We start from the raw sequence: 15146 nt of genomic DNA on the forward strand, positions 1-15146 counted from the left end.
ACCATGGTTTTACCATGTTTTAACCATGGTTATACCATGGTTTGTCCATGAATTTTTCCGCAGGGATATCTCAGAGGTAGGGTATAACAACTGCTACTATTTTGAAGTCATCACAAATTTTATGGCACTACACTACTTTGCTGTTTGTTCAGCTGCAGAAAAATATTAGATACACACAACTTGGAAACTTAGGGAGTTTTTACAAAACATTGGGGTAACTTGAATTTTTTTTAAGATGAAAAATTGCTGAATGATGGACAGAAAACAGACAAGAGATCAACACACATCTAGGAACACAGACAAATAAGTAAATAAATGACACAAGTGAAGTGACAATATAAAAATGATTAGCTGACAAAGAACTAATATAACACTTGATGGATTCACTGTCTATGGCTCACACCTGCTTATAGTATATAATTTTGCCAAACCAAAAATTGCTGAACATGTTGCCATTTTCTCACCATATTCCACAAAAATAAAAAAATTAAGTATGCCCATGGGCAGAATGTCGAGCCTGTCAGCTGTCTAAGTGTGACATTGACCTTAGACCTAGGAAACTGGTTCTTGCACATGACACTCCATCTCATAATGGTGAACATACATGCCAAGTTACATCAAAATCCCACCATGCATGAAGAAGAAATGCTCCGGACAAACTTCAATCTGACCTTTGACCTCAAACTGTGACCTTGACCTTTGAGATAGGAACATGGGGTTTGTGCATGACACTTCTTCTCACTGAGGTAAACATTCATGATAAATATAAACAAAATTGGTCCATGCATGTCAAAGTTATGGTCCAGACAAAATCCGACGGACAGACGCACACACGCATGGAAGCATGCACATACACCGACCCGCCAAAAGTGACTACTAAGTTGAGCTTTGTGCAAGCGGGCTTGACAATAAATCATGTGGCTAAACAAGACCATCTAGTTAGGCTGCAACAAGACTTTAAATTATACAGGGCCCTCTGGTCATTTATATTTAGCCAATTTGACCTGTGGAGTACCCAGGGCAATATTACAGATCACATACAACAAAACAAGAGGTGCCTCCTAATGTCTTAAAATTGCTCTAGATGGCCAAAGTTGTGCTGGCAGTACAATACAATGTGAAGACATGATAACATTATACAAAAGTAGTCTTAACATCACCCTGTGATTTCGCACCTTCCAAATCTCTATCTGCATTTTGCTGCCATGCCTTGCACTGTAATACAGTCAACATTGTACATGCGACCACCTCTATTAAGCGATTTTTGTATTAAACGACAGGTCAAAATCCCTCCCAAACGTTTTCAGTACATAAATTCATTCCATTAAATGGCTTTTTTTATTAAACGACTAGCGACCACATTAATGTAGTCCCAACAGGTAAAATATTCGACAGAAGTATTTATTAAGCAACCGGGTACCAAATTCCCGCCGGACATTTCTTCACCTGTGTATTAGCGAGTATGTTTTGCAACTGCCTGAATGCAATTAACCTTTGTAAAAGTCGAACTGATGAAAAATCCAGCTATAATTTTCACAGTTTGTGAAATATATATACATATATGTATGTTCATAATAAATACAGTTACATTAACAGTTAAGAATAACTTTTCTCTTCACCTGACTGAAATTCATTAAGAGACCATTCCATTAAGAGACAACTTTTTAGCTGTCCCTTAAGCGGTCTCTTAATACGATGTCAACTGTATTGCCCTTTAATATCCACAGGTCCAAGTGTTGAACAATGATGGCCCTAAGGAATATTATACAATTATGAATATAGTTTATGCTTAAAAAGAAATCACTTGTTTTAACACTACCCTATATTTATAACCCTTTTTCTCTCATCAGCACTGACTGTGAATATTCTGTCTGTGTAGTTTTTTTGAAACCTCTGTGCACAGGTGCAAACAAATACTTGGCAATGGGTGTGACAAAAGAATGTGATCATACATATGCTAGTGAATGACTGTGAATATACTTTCTGCTGGAAGAAATTATCCCAGCTTCTTGTGCAACATTAACTCATGCTGTGTTGGAAACTTGTACCACTTATAGCACATTCTCTAATCAGCCCCTGCATCTATTTTTAGAATGACCTGAATAAACCCATGTTTATGGCTTTAGGATTCACCAAACATTCAGAGAGATGTGTGTTATTTATATAGACTCAATGAATGTTATGTGATGGTTGAATATTGTTATACACATTATTTTTTCTGTTTAAGAACTGTAAATGGATTCAGACATGTCCTAGAACTCTGTTGACTGAATTACAGAAAACATTTACTTTACCTGATGTTATTATAACATGCAGTAAACTGTTTTCACACCAAATTAGATTATATCTTATTCGTGTTGAAATTTAATTAGACTGACTATACTGAGAGCTATGACATTAGTTATAAGAAATAAAAATTCAAGAAAACTTGATGAATAAAAAATAACATTAAAAATTGGGTTTTAGCTAAGATTATCATAAAATCAAATCACATATTGTTCTGTATTATCATTGGTGAATGTAAACAACAGACGACACCGATAGGAAAATAAACCATCTGTTATTGAAGCCTTAGATTGAAATCTATATCAATAAAAAAATACATATTAGATTCTAATATGAAAGTTACATAAAGTGATCTGTCAGCATAAAACAATTTTTCCTTTTTTGAGAACCAGAGTGGGGAGATCATGAACAACTGTCTTACTTTGTAAGATGTAAGAAAATTTACTTTTTTGTTTAAACTAAAACATGATCAGTATTTTAGCCAACTCAGTGTGACCAATCCAGATGTTGCGAGTTTGATCTCACTGACAATTTGACTAGAGAGAGTAAATCAGAAATAATTTGTTTCTCGATCCAAATTTTGTGGAAGTTGTATGACAGTTTACATTACTTCAGAGACATGATACTAGCCTAATTGACAAAATGATAATATGCCGCAACAAACATAAAAAACAAAAAAAGTAGTAATCTGTCAGAACAAATGTTACAAATTTATTATGTAACAAAATTTAAAACAGTATATTTTTCTGCAATATTTTACATCATTCAAGATCATATAAATAACTATTATGTGTAAAAGTTACTAAATTCAAATTTAATTTTCCATCTTCACGCCATGTACCCGGATAATCTTAACTCTGTTCAGCAACCCTAATCAGTGCCAACATGGCGGATGTAAAGCGATACAACTTTGTTTTCTGTGTAATTACGATGTATAAAGAATTTTTGTTGTTATATCTATCTCCATTGATCAAATATATATTTATTCAAATGTATATGTTAATATATCAATCCTTGTGTTTTCAGGTGAAAAAACGACGAACAAGGCAACTTTTCAATAAAACTTTACATAAAACTTTAAAATACTTCTATGCTTTTGATGCCTCGTACTATTTTGTTTTGAAAGCAAAGATATACTGCTTTATAGCCCGTTTACACTATGTTGTTAACCTACTATGTTGTACAATACTGTTCAATGTTACGACAGCGAAGAAAAGGGATAAAACCTAACTTTGATTGATAAACCGAATTCAGTTTACATGAGGAATGGATAAACCTATACACAAATTGCGTGACTGATAAACACTAATGACTAGTATTCTATAGAAATGAATGAGCTGACATGTACATGGTCTGATTATTGTAACATTACTTTAAGCGGTATTGTCTTCAAACTTTGTCATTAATTTTACAAGAATTATTGTATGCCACTACAGTCCAATATTTTTTCATAATTTTAATATATTGCAAATAGCAATGTTGTGAAAAATCTGGATAAACCTCAAAAATACTCAGTATAAAAGTCAAAATTATTATTTTATATAAGAAATTATTTAATACCACGATGTTCGAGTTCTGTAGACCCCAGCCTCTCTCACTCCATCTCTCTCTCTCTCACACACACACACACACGCACGCACACACACACACACACACACACACTGTTTCAGAAGAATTGTGTTTGTTTCAAATATTATATATCGTATAGTGTAAGAGATTTTTATAGAGGTGCTAATGGAATATTTTGATATTGTTTAAATTGGATTAGTTTTATGATTAATTATTAATGCATGTGAGTGATGCATGGACTGACGGGACAGGGGTGTGGGTATCCTTACATTTTTCACTTGTCCACGGACACTTAAAAACCCACTTGTCCATAGTCAAATTTCACTTGCTCTGATTTGTAATACAAGTTAAAACATACCAAAAGTTCCTTCTAGGGCACATCTATATAAATATAAAATGACCATCTTGTAAAATTTTGGTTGCAATGTCTGTTTTATACTGCCAAAAAATTATCAGGTATGTATTTACGCTAGTTATTTAACATAAATTGTTAAATCCAATTAAATTAAATCTGTTACCTCTTTCAGTAGAGTAAATACGGCAATAAGACATTGACCAGATTCGATGTGTTGCACATAATTAGAGGATCACAATGGGGTTTGTTTTCACATATTAACCATGCATTTGAAGGCAACGATAATATTTGGTTGTTTAGTACATTTAAATTTGCTGATATATGTCTATCTGGTGAATGTACATATGTTATGTTCAGGGGGAAATAAAAGAATCAATTAATCATCCTCGGGTTTAGTATTGTGTAATCCATGAGTCGCCTCAATTGAGAAAGAATAGTTCAACGTCAGAGGTTATTTCTAAGGTCACGGAGTTTGATTGGCCAGCTTGTAATTACAACAGCTTTCTACATCAGTAGCTCAGTCAAGTGTGACTTATTGAATTAAGATATTCCTTCTCAAGAGAAGAAATAATTAAACCTTCATGAAAGCGCAAATAGACTGGAGATCGAGTACTTTATTTAGGACAATAAAATAGAAAAACATATCACAGTAACTGTGGTAAAAAATAAGCTGTTGAAATATTTGCCTTTTAACGTTTATAAAAGTCTGAAATCGCGTAAGCAGTGTTCGGGATCTTTTGGGGTCATGCCCGAAACACTGCCCACGCAATGGTGCAAAGCCAGATGAATTCAGAGAAAGACTCTTAAAACTTTCCGACTTATTTTAGTCATACTTGCGATCTCTGTGTGCTTTTGATTTTAATTTGGCTGACTACTGGCTCAAATACGTCCTTTGACAGTGACTTATTGTTTCAGCAGTTGGAATTCTACTTACAAACTTGTCATAATACTTTTTTTAAGTTGTTTACGTTTCTGATGTCTTTAAATGTCCTTTTAGTTCTCTGTGTGTAACCCTTGTTTTCCTTTTTTAGTTTTAGTTACAGAATGCTATATGCTGATGATGCAAATATTTTTCTTCAGCTACTTTAAGTAGTTCTTATGTTCCCTTTAGCATGTATATGATTTCTTCTTTTATGTTGTTTTTTTAAATGCATGTTGTAAAATGTGACTCTTCTTATTTTTGTGTAGTGTCAGCTAATCTTTTTTATGTTGCTTTAAATGTGCTAAATCTGTATACATGTGGTAAATTATTTTTTCCTTTTATTTGCAAGTACCTATGTGCTATTTTGTTTTAATGCGCTGTAACATGTATGTGATAATTTGTGATTTGTTTCTTATCTACTTAGAGCCAGATGCTTTATTTGCTTTAATGTGCTTTAACATATTTGCTTTTTATTACAGCTGTTTTACTTATGTTGAGCTTATTTACATGTGTTTGTCGGAAAATAGCTTTAAGCTAGTGTTATATGTTTATACTTATCCGACGTTAAATAAATCTTCTTGTATCTAAATATTCTCTGATATTTTATCATAGTCACTGAGTTACAGTGTACGCGAGACCAAGTCAAAGAACCCATTATCTTTGTCACCTCCATACACTTGAAGCAACACACAATCTAAATGATATTTTATGTTTTCTCATTTTATACCTGAAAAAGTATGCTTGTCCGCAGACACACAGAATGAAAAATGCACTTGTCCGCCGGCAAAAAATCACGAGTCGGATAAGTTGGACATAGGAATCCCACATCCCTGCAGGGGTGGGTAGATTAAAGAACTTCGAGCATCAACAGTCCATAAAAAGCAGACGAACAGCCGTTTTCGTTTGGTTAGGTGTTTATCCATTCTAAGTTTGTATTTATCCAGCACTGTTTCCTATACCAGTTAGGAATTATCCCCAAATTTAAACCTACCTCATAATCAATGCAATTTTTAAGCTATAAAAATCAATTTCAAACTTTGATACTGTTAAACATTGTCAAAGAGATATTTATGGAACTAATACATTTAATAAGTAAGGTCTTACTGCAATTTCCTGTACTTTAAAACAGTTTAAAACATAAAACATGTTCATTTTGAAGACTTTTTTGAGTACATTTTAATGAATTCCAGCCACATAATGTGACATTTCGATTGAAATATTTAGTACACAAAACATGTTATGCAATACAGGATATTATGACTATCAAAAGTTTTACGCTAACATTGCATACTCACATAAAACATGAAAAAAGACATGGAAATTAACTACATACATCGTCTTTCTGTCAGCCATGTTGGCACTGAGTTAGGGTCGCTGAACAGAGTTAAGATTATCCGGGTACATGGCGTGATCTTAAACAAAAGCAGTGATTGTTGCAAAATATAATACATTTATTAACAAATATCATCTAATAACATCATGGAAAATAATAGTTTAAAAGTTTGTCCAGCACCTTCACATGGAACATTAATTAAGTAGCTTAAAATGGGCTTTAAAATTACAATCAATTAATTTTTTAAGTTATACTGTCGTATATATAAATCATGCAGATGTTCTTATTTTAACTGCCCTTTTCGCCAATTGTTAATACATTTTATAAACATTTTTTCACTGAGAGTATTGGCAAAAAGTCTCATATAAATATGTATACATGATCAATTATTACATGTATATTCCATTCATGATTATATCAAAAAGATATGAACAAAATGCACCAAATATTCAACCATCTCAGTTAATGTGCATTTTAGTGCCTTAAATATAAACAAATTTTGCAACACTGGCCAGGTACATCATTAACTGTGAGATAAGAATGTGCAAATGCAATCCTTACAGTAATTAACTATATGTGCTAGAATTCTACTGTCCGAAAACCTCTGCGCCACGAGTGTTTGTTACTAATAATAGGGATGACCGCATTGAGTGTGACGTAGTGATACCTGTAATCTGAAAATGTGCTGGGAATGAGGTAACGTTTGTCCATCATGTAAACAAAACCAAGAAGTAATTTTTTTTTCAAAATTGAAATTTTTTACAGTATATTTTACAGTATTTTATTATACACTTTGACAAAATTTGCTACAATATTCTATGTGTATTTGAAAAAAAGTTTTATCAAACAAATTTCTCCCGCCATGCTAACGATGAAAACAGGGGGTCATTTCATTCACACAAAAATTATTGAAATAAATATAACTGTCACTATTCTTATGTTTTTCATCCGATATTTTGGTGGAACTAAGATAGTTCTTACCAAATTTGATTAGATATAATATGTTTCTATTTATGGAAGGCCATACACGCCATAATGTTATAATGGTAGTCTATGGGAAAACAACTGGTGGTCTCTAACCTATAGGTTTGCACAAAGGTTGTGTGAATCAAGCAAAGGTGTAGGGGAAGGCAGTGACAACACTTTATGCTGTACCTATACAATCCAAGGAATCTATTTGCAATGCTGATGAATACATAATATCAAAGTCATTTTAGATAACAATAACAATGTTCAATGAAACTGTTAACACTTTTAATAATTTATAAAACAAATTTAAATAGTATTGCTCACCTTGAATATTCTCTGAAAAATTGAGAAGACCTGAGGCTTATTAAAGTCTATGTAGAATGTACTATAAATGTACCTATTGACCAGGAAACTATGTAAAACAGAACATTTACAAACAAACAACAACACAACAACAGCAAGAAGTTTTTCTTTTCAAAAACATGCATTATATCAACTGATAACCTGTCATGTAAATACAAATCTGCCGATCCCACAAATCAGTACAGGTCATTTACAGCTAAAATTGGTCAGTTTTAATTCTATATCACTCTAAATTTCACTAGTCAGCAACTTAACAACACCAACTAAAACCAAATATCAATCTGACAAAATGCATTCATTCCTCAGAAGTACCAGTCCCATCATTACACTAACATCAGCTATAGACTGGAAACTATTTTCAAGTTCATGCATGCTCACTGTGAAAGGTCATATTCTGATCCCAAAACAAATACAGGTTAACCTATTCATGGAAGGAAATCATCACAATATTACTGTGACTTTGACTTTTGAACTACTGACCCTTAAAAATGAACCTAGTATTCATGCAGATTAACAGTCAAATTGCTAACTGTTCAAAAGGCATCTACTGAGAAAACGCTCTTCCAAAATGTGCAAGGCAGTATACCCGCACCTCCACTGAATTGTTGGACAAGAGGGTAATGATGACCCTATATCACTCACCTGTTAATCATCAAAATAAACATTTTGACCAAGTTTCATGAAGATAGGGTCATAAGTGTGGCCTCTGCAGTGCTAACAAGCTTTTCCTATGATTTGAGTGGTGACCTAGTTTTTGACCCCACATGACCCAGCTTCGAACTTGGCCCAGGAATCATCAAGATAAACATTCTTAACAAGTTTCATGAAGAAAGGGTCATAAGTATGGCCTCTAGTGTTAACAAGCTTTTCCTTTGATCTGAGCAGGCGATCAGTGTTTGATTGTACATGACCCAGTTTTGAACTTGGCCAAGGAATTATCAAGATAAACATTCTTACCAAGTTTCATGAAGATAGGGTCATAAATGTGGCCTGAAGAATGTTAACAAGTTTTTCCTTCGGTCTGACCGAGTGACTTAGTTTTTGACCCTATATGACCAAGTTTTGAACTTGGCATAGGAATCACCAAGATAAACATTCTGACCAAGTTTCATGAAGATAGGGTCATAAATGTGGCTATGTGAAGGGTGAGCTAAAAAAACACCATCATAATAAGTTATACCACTATCATACCACAAATAACACAAGAGCTGTCTGTTGACAGCACCCTCGACTATATGAAGAATTGATGGAATTATAGTATCAAAATATTACCACAGATTTTCAGACAAAAGAAGAGAAAGAGGGTCATTGAATCTAAAGCGCTCACCTGTGTACAAGGCTTTATGTGTGTTTGTACAAGTACAGAGTTAGGTTTTTTCTGTTAGCCTATATTATATACATGTCACACGTATTTCTGAACCTAGGGCAATAATTTGAACAATTGTGGTAGACATTACAAATCTGATATCAAGGCTCTAGCTATTATTGATTAAGAGAAGAAGATTTTCAAAGTTTCTTTTATATAATTAAGCCTATAGGAAGTACATGTCAGACACAGGAGCATGGCCATTTTTTTTTTTTTTTTTTGCTCTTAGGGTAATAATTTGGACAAGTATGGTAGAGAGTCAAACCCCTATATAACATGCCAAATATCAAAGCTCTAGAGAATAGGATTTTTAAAGTCTGATAGCTGAAACCCTATTTTTTAACCAAAAAAGACCCATGTGTTCAATGAACCTGAACCATTTGAACAACTTTTAAAAAGGACTACCCAGAGATCATTTGTATAAAGGTTGTTTAAAGAAATTTTTTATGAAAATTAACCACGCCCTCTGGCGGCCATGTTTTTTGATGAATCAGAAAAATTTGTACACTATTTGTAGGTCATAAAAGGACAATTTGTGTGAAAATGTTTTAAAATCGGGCTAACAGTTTTATACAAGAAGATCTTTTAAGTTTCTACTATATACATAAATGGAAAAGTGACCATACCCCCTGGCAGCCATGTTTTTTGACGAATCAGAATAATTTGAACAATCTTGGTAGAGGGTCACATAAGAACCATTTGTGTAAATTTATTTCAGAATTGGGCTGGCAGTTTCTAACAGTAAGATTTTTAAAGTTTCCACTATTTATATTGGACGCAACTTGACCCCGATGGTTGACCTTTGCATTATAATACATAATGAGGCACAGCCTATTATTGAAAAGGAGTGTATGTAAAATACGATCTGCACAAGAAAATGGAAATATAAATTTACGTAAATATAAATTAGTGTATTCGAAAATTAAAATTTTAACTGATCAAATGAAAGTATATATACTTTGATACTGCACTGTTTACAAATTAATTCCATATAAATATACACGGATACCCTAAGCACCCTTTATTTCTACAATGAAATAGTCGATATGAATAATCAGCCTAAGGTCAACCATCGCGGTCAAGTTGCGACTACTATACATATAAGGAAAAGTGACCACGCCCTCTGGCAGCCACGTTTTGACGAATCAAAATAATTTGAACAATCTTGGTAGAGGGTCACACAAGGACCATTTGTGTAAAATCATTTTTAAATCGGTCCAGCGGTTTCACACAAGAAGATTTTTGAATTTCCACAATATACATATAGGGAAAAGTGACCACGCCCCCTGGCAGCCCTGTTTTTTGACGAATCAGAATAATTTGAACAATCTTGGCAGAGGGTCACATAAGAACCATTTGTGTAAATTTATTTCAAAATTGGGCTGGTAGTTTCTAACAGTAAGATTTTTAAAGTTTCCACTATATACATACAAGGAAAATTGACCGCGCCCTCTGGCAGCCATGTTTTGACGAATCAAAATAATTTGAACAATCTTGGTAGAGGGTCACACAAGGACCATTTGTGTAAAATTATTTTAAAAGCGGGCCAGCAGTTTCACACAAGAAGATTTTTTAAATTTCCACAGTATACATATAGGGAAAAGTGACCAGGCCCCCTGGTGGCCATGTGTTTTGATAAATCGGTATTATTTGATCAATCTTGGTAGAGGGTGACATAAAGACCATTTGTGTGAAATAACTTCAAATCGGACCATTGGTTTTGGAGAAGATGTTGTTTGAAGATTTTTCTATTTTTAGTTCTGGTGGCCCTATGTGTAACCAAGCAGAACCATTTGAACAATTTTGGTACAGGAACATTCATGCTAAGTTTCATCAAAATCCATTCAGTGGTTTTGGAGGAGATGTCTTTTAAACACAGTTGCTGACGACGGACGGACGCATGCACGCACGACGGACACAGCGTGATCACAATAGCTCACCTTGAGCATGGCTCAGGTGAGCTAAAATTAGATAAGACAAACAATGTACCTGTATTTGTGGATTTGGATAAGTCTTGCACTATATGGCAATGTGTGACCATGATGGTAACCAAGTGTTCAATGTTTCAAAGCCATATATCAAACAGTTGAGACAAAATATGAAATGGAATGCGAAACTTAACTAATTTCTATGTCAAAAAAGGGCCATAACTGAGCTAAAGTCCTTGACCTAACTATGTAGTATTGCCTATATATGTAGACTAGTGGTCAAAGTTTCAAAGCCAAATGACAAACTGAGGGCTGAGCGCGAAACTATTGTATCTTGTTCTTTATTTATATACAGTTACAATAGTTTCGCGCTTAGCCCACAAAATTTAATTTAATTTAACAGGTTAGGCAAAATATGGACAGGTATGTAAAATTTAACTGATTTTCAAGCCCAAAAAGGGCCATAATTCAGCTAAAATAGTTGACAGAGTTATGTACTCTTGCCTACAGATGGTATTCATGACGTTAAGTGTCCAAAGTTTCAAAGCCACATGTCAACTAAGTTTTGACAAAACGTTTACTTGTACGAAAACTAAACATATTTCCAAGTCCAAAAAGGGTCATAATTCAGCCAAAATACTTGACAGAGTTATGTACTCTTGCCTACAGATAGAGGCTATTTTAATAAACAAGTGATAAGCTTAAAAGCCATATGTCAAATAGTTTACACAAAATATGAACTGGTACAGAAAACTTAACCAAGATTTGTAAGTTAAAAGGGGCCATAATTCAGTCAAAATCCTTGATGGAGTTATGTACTCTTATCTAAAACTGGACATGGTGATGGTACACAAGTACTGAAAGTTTCAAAGCTTTATCTCAAGATTTTGTTAAAATGTGGACTGGTACGAAAAACTTAACCAAGGTGTAACACCGACACGGACGCCAACGCCGATATGAGTAGGATAGCTTTAATTATTCTTCGAATAATAGAGTTAATACAACCTGTTCATTAATCTATTTGACAATTTGTAACTGGTACTTTCAAGTAATGATTTTAAAAAAAGTTTATGTGAATGCAGCTGTTTCTGGTGCTTTTTAACGCTATTCCATATTCAAATACAAGATTGGAATAATTCTTCTTGTGAAAATACATGATGACAGCAGGAAATACTACCCAAAACAGTACAAACTTGTCACAAACTGTCACAATAGACCAATGTTTATCTATAGGGCCAAATAAAGCTATAAGCAAGCAGGATTGTGTGGTTTCTCTCCTGGTATATGTTGGGTAATATCTGCAGGATCTACTACTACCCTATTACACGACTGAACTCACAAAACAATGGCACAATCACATATACTTACTCTCATTGTCCTCTCCCTCAAACTCTGCAACATACATAGATTAGTGAGCCACAGCCACAAAGCAAAAACAAGTGTTCTCCCAAATATATCTAAAATACATCATTAACAGGACAGATGAAGAGCCAAACAGACAAACAAAGCTGTGCAAAATAATTATAAACATTGCTTCTTTATGCTAGCATAACATGATGTTGTAGCATCCCTTAATTCAGCTATTAGGTCCAGGACAATATTGTAGCATCCCTGAATTCAGCTATTAGTTCCAGGACAATGTTGTAGCATCCCTGAATTCAGCTATTAGTTCCAGGACAATGTTGTAGCATCCCTTAATTCAGCTATTAGTTCCAGGACAATGTTGTAGCATCCCTTAATTCAGCTATTAGTTCCAGGACAATGTTGTAGCATCCCTTAATTCAGCTATTAGTTCCAGGACAATGTTGTAGCATCCCTTAATTCAGCTATTAGTTCCAGGACAATATTATCTTGCAGCTGCTAATGAATAACAAAAGGATACTATATATTACTTTTTGAGTGTTGATAAATCCCGATATCAACCAATGAACAAGAGGGTCATGATGACCCTGGATCGCTCACCTGAGTAATATGAGCTACATGTTTCAAAATTAATGTCAAACTGATGATTTTTAGAAATTTTTTGGAAGATTTTCCGATGTACAATCAAGTAACCCCTGGGGCGGGGCCAATTTTAACCCGGGTGTCATGATTTGAACAAAGTTTGTAGAAGTCTACTAGGCAATGTTACATATCAAATATCTAAGATCTAGGCCTTCTGGTTTATTTTTAGCAAATTTATGAAGATTTCCATATGTACAATCAAGTAACCCCTGGGGCTGGGACAATTTGACCCTGGGGGGACAATTTGACCCTAGGGGGTCAAGATTTGAACAAATTTTGTAGAGGTCCTCTAGGCAATGTCATGTGAAATATCTAAGCTCTAGGCCTTCTGGTTTATTTTTAGAAAATTTTGAAGATTTTTCTATGTACAGTCAAGTAACCCCATGGGGCAGGGTCAATTTGACCCCAGGGGTCATGATATGAATAAATTTTGTTGAAGTCTACTAGGCAATGCTACATGTCAAATACCTAAGATCTAGGCCTTCTGGTTTATTTTTAGAAAATGTTTAAAGATATTCCTATGTAAAATCAAGTGACCCCTGGGGCGGGGTCAATTTTGACCCCGGGGGTCATGATTTGAACAAATTTTGTAGAGGTCTACTAGGCAATGCTACATGTGAAATATCTAAGCTCTAGGCCTTCTGGTTTATTTTTAGAAAATTTTGAAGATTTTCCTATGTAAAATCAAGAGACCCCTCGGGCGGGGTCAATTTTGACCCTGGAGGTCATGGTTTGAACAAATTTTGTTGATGTCCTCTAGGCAATGCTACATGTCAAATACCTAAGATCTAGGCCTTCTGGTTTATTTTTAGAAAATGTTTAAAGATTTTCCTATGTAAAATCAAGTGACCCCTGGGGCGGGGTCAATTTTGACCCCGGGGGTCAAGATTTGAACAAATTTTGTACAGGTCCTCTAGGCAATGTCATGTGAAATATCTAAGCTCTAGGCCTTCTGGTTTATTTTTAGAAAATTTTGAAGATTTTTCTATGTACAGTCAAGTAACCCCATGGGGCGGGGTCAATTTGACCCCAGGGGTCATGATATAAATAAATTTTGTTGAAGTCTACTAGGCAATGCAACATGTCAAATACCTAAGATCTAGGCCTTCTGGTTTATTTTTAGAAAATGTTTAAAGATTTTCCTATGTAAAATCAAGTGACCCCTGGGGCGGGGTCAATTTTGACCCCGGGGGTCATGATTTGAACAAATTTTGTAGAGGTCTACTAGGCAATGCTACATGTGAAATATCTAAGCTCTAGGCCTTCTGGTTTATTTTTAGAAAATTTTGAAGATTTTCCTATGTAAAATCAAGAGACCCCTCGGGCGGGATCAATTTTGACCCTGGAGGTCATGGTTTGAACAAATTTTGTTGATGTCCTCTAGGCAATGCAACATGTCAAATATTTAAGCTCTAGGCCTTCTGGTTTATTTTTAGAAAGTTTTGAAGATTTTTCTATGTACAATCAAGTAACCCATGGGCCGGGGGTCAATTTGACCCCGGGGGGTCATGATTTATACAAATTTTGTAGAAGTCTACTAGGCAATGCTACATGTCCAATATCTCAGAATTAGGCCTTCCGATTTATTTTTAGAAATTTTTTGAAGATTTTCCTATGTAAAATCAAGTGACCCCAGGGGTCATGATTTGAATAAATTTTGTAGAGGTCCACTAGGCAACGCTACATGTGAAATATCTAAGCTCTAGGCTTTCTGGTTTATTTTTAGAAAATTTTTGAAGATTTTCCTATGTAAAATCAAGTGACCCTGGGGCGGGTCAATTTTGACCCTGGGGTCATATTTGAACAATTTTGTAGAGGTCCACTAGGCAATGCTACATGTCAAATATCTAGCTCTAGGCTTCATTTTTTTTAGAAATTTTTTAAGATTTTCCTATGTAAAATCAAGTGACCCCGGGGGTCAATTTTGATTGAATTAAAATTGTAGAGGTCCATTAGGCAAGCTCATGACAAATATCTAAGCTCTAGGCTTTCTGGTTTATTTTTAGAAAATTTTTGAAGATTTTCCTATGTAAAATCAAGTGACCCCTGGG

General features: G+C 34.5%; 1 protein-coding gene across 3 annotated transcripts in view; it reads right to left on the minus strand.

Annotated features, from left to right (window-relative positions):
* The window catches only part of LOC123536394 (sodium/calcium exchanger 1-like), a 412525-nt gene that overhangs the window by 243259 nt on the left and 154120 nt on the right, over positions 1 to 15146 (minus strand). Inside the window, exon 3 of one of the 3 annotated variants that reach the window (XM_045319556.2) lies at positions 12460 to 12483. The exons of the other annotated variants lie outside the window; for them this stretch is intronic. Coding sequence (XP_045175491.1) covers positions 12460 to 12483 — 24 coding nt within the window. The remainder of the gene's footprint in view (positions 1 to 12459; positions 12484 to 15146) is intronic. 3 annotated transcript variants of the gene reach the window in all.

This window comes from Mercenaria mercenaria, chromosome 1 (genome assembly GCF_021730395.1).
Source record: "Mercenaria mercenaria strain notata chromosome 1, MADL_Memer_1, whole genome shotgun sequence".
NCBI lineage: Eukaryota > Metazoa > Mollusca > Bivalvia > Venerida > Veneridae > Mercenaria > Mercenaria mercenaria.